The 6,000-nt window shown below is 58.9% G+C and overlaps 1 protein-coding gene across 3 annotated transcripts in view; it reads right to left on the bottom strand.

Moving 5' to 3' along the window:
* Positions 1–562: 562 nt before the first annotated feature.
* The window catches only part of SFXN5 (sideroflexin 5), a 133,891-nt gene continuing 128,453 nt past the window's right edge, over positions 563–6,000 (bottom strand). For all 3 annotated transcript variants that reach the window (XM_047781785.1, XM_047781782.1, XM_047781786.1), the window contains one exon: positions 563–3,551. In XM_047781785.1, the coding sequence (XP_047637741.1) occupies positions 3,474–3,551 (78 nt within the window). In that variant the 3' untranslated portion in view covers positions 563–3,473. The remainder of the gene's footprint in view (positions 3,552–6,000) is intronic.

Raw genomic sequence — 6,000 nt, 5'->3', positions numbered from 1 at the left:
CCTGGAATTGGAGGAGCCAGAGCTACCAGGAGGTGTCTGAGATTGGCCCCAAAGGACTTCAGAGGAGTTGGGAAGGGCCGGAGCTCCAAGGAATGGTGCCATGCACAACTGCCAACATCAGGTACCCTTCCAATTGACTCAAACCTCCTCTCCCAGTGAAGCCGCTCCCAGCCCCCAGTCAGTCCAGAATGCTCCTGGCCCTGCCTCGCCTCCTCCCAGGTCCCTGGATATTGCAGTGCAAGAATCTACCAAAGTCCCTTATCTCCCCACTTTCTTGCAGTGGGGCCTTTAGTCCACTCAGCAATTGCTCTGTAAAGGGGGTCCTTCGGCAGAGTTTCCACTCATCTGCTGTGACCAGCTTCCTGCCCTCACCTGCTCTTCCATCCTTTCCTCTCCCTTTCCCTCTGGGCCTCCCACAGGGCCTGACCCTGCCTCGAGCTTCGGGCCTCGGTCTGCACGATCCTCAGGGGCCTCCCCCAGAATCCTCGGTCAGCACTTGGCCCCTTCCCACTGCGTCTCCCCACCCCCACCTCTCCCACCCACGATTCACAAAACCAAGATCTGGGGCATTAAGTCCACTCTTTATTGCCCACGGCTCATTAGTATGACATACATCACAGAGATTGAGACATTTTCTGAGAAGTTTAAAAAGACACTGCAAAGTCCCCTGGGAGTGGCCAAGGCCTGTGTGTTAGCGCCTCACTGGACCTCACACTGGCCCAGAGCTGGAAAACCACCGGCCCTTCTCCTTTTCAAGATGTCACCCTGCTTCCAGGCTTGAGGCCCAGGACAGGGGACCAGCTGGCTCACGGTCAGGAATTGGAAAGGGGTCCATTGGCCATTTTGACATCGTGGGCTTTGGGTGCCTGGGCTCTCAGATTACTCTCTGGTATGAGGGAAGGGCCTCCCCCAAGCCTGAGGGAACGCTTGATGTGACCAGAGGGCGGGCAGGCACGCTAGGGCTAGAGAACCAGTTGAAGGAATGCCCTATATTCCGGTCCAGCTAGGCCAGGCCCCGCCCTCAGTGGGGGGGCAGGGGGCTGAGCCTCCCCCCAGTTATGAACTAGTCTGCTCCCGGAGGCCTCCCTTCCTCTGCCCTCAGCAGAGTGCAGGATGGATGTCAGCCAAGCGTTTCCCCTCATGACATTTTTTGCAGCCAGACCAAGACTTAGCAGCATGGCCCACTGAACCTTGGTCGCCATGACCTTGAGCTACAAGGATCCTTCACCCTCCACCCCTCCTACGCCCCCAGGAGAAAGGCCCATGGCTCCTGGGAAATTGCATTGGGAGCCCACCCAGACATCACGTGGGAGACAAAGTAGGTTATGAGATGCTGAGGCCACAGGGCTCCCAGGGCTGGGGCAGGGGCAGGGCTGGGCCAGGGTAGCTCACAGGGAGGTGGATTGGAAAGACCCCATCTCTGCCAGGCCCCCGGAGAGGGTGGGCGTGGGGCTGCGGTGAGCAGTTTTGGTCCCAAGGTAAATTGCACAAGAACAAGACCCTATGAGAGGTGGGGCGAGGCGAGCTCCAAGTGAACCTTTCAAAAGAGGACCCTGCCCTGCCCAGTCATTGGCACATTCACATTTAGGCGAACTTAGCTGAAAAACGACCTGCCCTGCCAACACCGTGGTACCCCCTCTGCTGTTTAGTCCTCTGTGCTTGTCTCCTCCTTCTCTCTTTCCCAATGGGCAGTGGGTGGGCTGCAGCTCAGGAGAGTGGGGACCCCACAGGACAGTACCCTGAAGAACCAGCTGGGGTGGGCACCAGGGCCTGGCTGGGTGGTGAGGGCAGCAGGAGCTTCAGGGGCAGGGGCGTGCATGGTGTCAGCGCCCTGGAGGACCCACCGCATTACAACCACCCCGCCCTCAGGATGGCAAGAGCCGCCTGTGGCCACGCCCTTGCTGCTCTGCACTGGCCTTTTCCTGCAAGTGCATGTGTTCCTCTCTAGCCAGGTCTGTCCCAGGTAGAGTCGCCAGGGGTGGGCAGAGGCTCTTCAGCTGTGTATCAAGGGCTTCATTCCACCTGGGGTCAGGTAAGCGGTGCCTTGAGGCCTGCTCTTTCCTGGCCCACAAGTGAGAGGGAGACAGAGCCAGCAGCAAGGGGCCTCAGAAGCCCCAGCAGGCCCACTCTCAGGCCCAGGCATGCGCACTCCTCCTCCTTCAGAATGTGGTGAAGGGTTTGGCCAAGGTTGAGGGCTCTTGGGATGCACGTTCACATGCAGAAGGGCAAGGTCCAGGCTCCGAGGACAGCTGCTGGCCATTCCCAAAGGAGCCTGCCCCACTCCCAGTCCAGTGTTCATGCTGAGGATGTGCCTGGAATGACCAGCATTGGAGCAGGACAGGCAAAGACGAAGTCTAGCTGAAAGAGCAGGTGGGAACCCCTCAGGGCAGTTCCATGGTTCCAGATAGGGCGTGGAGGCTCAGAGAAGCGAGTAGATTTGTCCAGAGTCACACAGCCTGAGGGGGGGCCCACTGTTCCTGGGGTGATGCTCTCAATTAGATGCCTAGAGAGCTGGGCTCTGCACTCTCAGGAGCAAGGCCTCAGCTCCAGCCTCATCCTCTGCCCCAATACCCAGCTTCCAGCCTGGGCCTGGGGGGAGATCTTCCCACAGAGGCCAGAGGGCGGGCCTGGTTCCAGTCAAATGTCATTCCTTTTTTAGGGCTTCCTGCCTGGAGCTGGGGCCACCGCAAGGGCCTCAAATGGATCATGGCTCCGTGAAGGGTGATGCCAGCCCCAGTGTGTCACAGGGCTTCATGCTGAAGAACTGGTTCTGCCGGTGTGGCATGAATGAAGGCGGGCCACACACAGAGCCAGCTGCCCAAGGAAGCTTCCAGAAGCTTCCAGAGGCTTCCAGCGCCCCTTGCCTTCCTGGGCCACCTCCTAAGGAACTTAATCATAGCTGGTTCACCCAGTGAGGTGGAGACTGCCTCCCCTACCCAGCCCAGGTCAGCCCAGCCCAGCCCAGCCCAGCGGGAGCTATGAGGCCTGAGCGTGGTCCTATCTTAAATCTACCAGACTGGCCACCAAATCAACCAGCTCCCACGCCTACTCCCACTCGCACCACCTGTCCACCTGCTGCATCTGGGCAGCTGTGACCAAGGCTTGATTCTGATAAAAAAATTAAAATAAAAAAGAAACCAAAGTACAAAAGAACCCAAATCCTACCCTGTGGGCACTCTCCAATTTTTCAGCTTCACACACAATTGTGCTAAGTAGAGTTTTGACAACCCTATGTAAGGCCCAGAAATGCACTTGATTATTTTTTATAGTAAATGTGTCAGAATTTCTCTCCCTTATGTTAACGCGTGAATAGATTAGTCTTTCTACCACTGGGGGGGGGGTTGCTCCCCCAGGTGGCCCAGGACTCGGGGGTGGGGGTGGAGTCAGCTTGTCTCTCCCTGCAGGTGCAGCTCTTCCCTGCCCCCAGCTCCCGGCCCGGACAACGCTCTGTCTCCAGGCCAGCCAGCCACTGCTCACAGCCCCTTGTTGTACACCACCGTCCGGCTGCTGGTGGCCTGGGCGATCTCAGGCTCTAACTGGGTCGTTTCAATCTGAGGAGAGAGTGAGAACAGAGAGAGGAGGGCTGAGGGGGTGGGGAGACAGGGAGGGGAGCTGGGAGTAGCATTTAGGGGTCCATGCTTCTCCCTCTACACCCCCTCCCCTGCAACCCCAGCCGGGGCCCACATGTGCCACCACGTGACACATCTTCCTTCTTTACTGCCCTTCTGCCCCCTTCCAGCCCAGGTCATGCCCCTTCCTCCGCCAGCACGTCCATCCGGGGGAACGTCCTTCCCTCTGAGTCCTGCGTCTTCTCCTCTCCAAGGACCTTGTCTGGAACGCTGCACAAACCCACTCCCAGGCCACGTCCTGGACCTGGTCACTCCCCAGGGCTGCTCTTCTTGGACCCCTCCGTCCCCATCCTTCCTGCACCCTGCTCACTCTCCTTATCTGTTTTCAGACTGAGCCCCCAGGGCCCAGACTCCCTAAGCTCAGTCTTCACATCCTCCACCTCCGATGGATGCCAGGGGCCACGGCTGCAGCCTCTCGGGGCTGCGAGGCCCTTCCAGCCAGACTGGCACAAGCCCTGCTTCAGAGAAACCCAGTCACGCATGTACCTTCTCTCCATGTGAACCCGATCACTCAACATTCACTGTCCCGGACTTTGGGTCCGCACAGTGGCTCAGAAAATGTCCACCCCTGAGCCACCGGGTCAGTCCCCTCCCTCTTCCATTCCCCACAGAGGCCACTTTAAATCCCCCTGCTCTCCTCAGCCCCCTGACCCTCAGCTTCCCACTCATCTTCCAGTCTCGGGGTGGGAACAGAAGGCATCAGGAGGAACCTCTGAGCGTCATCCTCATCACACCAGCGACCTACCTGTGTCCACACCCTGCTGCACGCCCTGCTCCTGACCGGCCCTCCCCCAAGGCGGCCATCCCTCCCCTGGAAGGCAGATTCCCCCCAGCACCCCCTCCTCTTGCCCACTCCACAGACCACTCCCAGGTTGCCCGCCCTCTCTCACCTTTGCAGCCCCCTGACCCTTGCTCATCAGCATTTCAACATGGACTAGAACTTCCCATTTGATAAAACCTCCCCTGAAGCCCCTGCCATGTTCCAGCCACCACCTCGTCGCTTCCCCCTCCAACAACCACACTTCTCTACCTGGCCTGGTCCACACTGGCCAGCTCCGCCTCCTCACCCCCTGCTGACTCCCCAACCCACACCAAATCTGCCTTCTGTTTCCACACGGCACAGAAATCTCTCACTCCAAGGTCACTGCCAGCTCCCCTTATGTGACACCCACTGCACACTTTGCAGGGTCCCTGGGGCTCCGTCTGGACCTCCTCCCTGCATACACCCCTGGAGGTACTTAAACCCAATCCATCTAAAACAGAACTGGGCGTTCCCACTGTGGAGCAAGAGACCAGTGATGTCCCTGCAGCACCAGGACACAGGTTCGATCCCTGGCCCAGGACAGTGGGTCAAAGGCTCTGACGTTGCCACAGCTGCAGCGTAGATCACAACTGAGGTTCAGATTTGATCTGATCCCTGGCCCAGGAACTCCATGTGCCACCAGATGGCTAAAAAAGAAGAAGAAAAAAGAAATAAAACAGAACTGAATTCCTCATCTTCTGCCCCTTCCTGGCTACCCACACAGCCACTCAGTGGTGCTCCGGCCAGAGACCCTGGAGCCTCCGGGCCTCCCCTTTCTCTCCCTTCCCTCAAGTCTCACCCACTCCAGCCCATCCCACACCACCAGTGCGAGCCTCCTCAACTGCAAGTCTGATCATGCCTCTCTCTGTTATGAAATGGCTCAGTGGCTCCATTGCCCATGGGGACCCAGTCTGGATCCCTCAAGATCCAGCCCCTGCCTACCCCTCACCACTCTGTGCCTTGGAGGGAGACACAGCACACCTACTTATCACAGTACCTCAGACCCATGGGCTATTCCCACCGCTAGTCTTTGCCTGAGCTGCCCCTCTGCCACTTCTTCCCGCGCCACCCGCACCCAACTTCCCTGGACTTGAGCTTATCTTCCAGGCCTCAGCTTTAGCCATCTTCCCTCCTCCAGGCCGGGGGTGGCCACGTCTCCAGTGCCACCCGCCCTGCACTTTGTATGCCCGTCAGAGCACGTGGTTTGGGGCCGACCTTTCATTCGTTCATCTCCCCCTTCTCCGCATTAGATCTCCGAGCGAGCTCTGTGAGGCTTGAGCTTGTGTGTGATCGTGCTCGTCTCTGCCTCCTCCAGGCCCAGCGCTGGGAGACAGTGGACTCATAAGGGCTGGACCAATGCGTGGAGAGAAAAGAGGCAGAAGGCATTGGGAGGTTGGGGTCCCCCTACAGGCTCCGCAGCAGCCCAGATGTTGATCTGCAGCTCTGGGGACGGAGCCAGTGGGGATGCTGGAGCCCCCACGCCTGAGGGAGCCTGGATGGAGCTACCTCCATGAGGGGCCCCAGCCTGACCCCTGCCCTGGGCAGAGTTAAGGAAGCCCCAGGCCTTTG

Source organism: Phacochoerus africanus, chromosome 5 (assembly GCF_016906955.1).
Source record: "Phacochoerus africanus isolate WHEZ1 chromosome 5, ROS_Pafr_v1, whole genome shotgun sequence".
NCBI lineage: Eukaryota > Metazoa > Chordata > Mammalia > Artiodactyla > Suidae > Phacochoerus > Phacochoerus africanus.
This window is presented reverse-complemented; position numbering and strand designations above follow the sequence as displayed.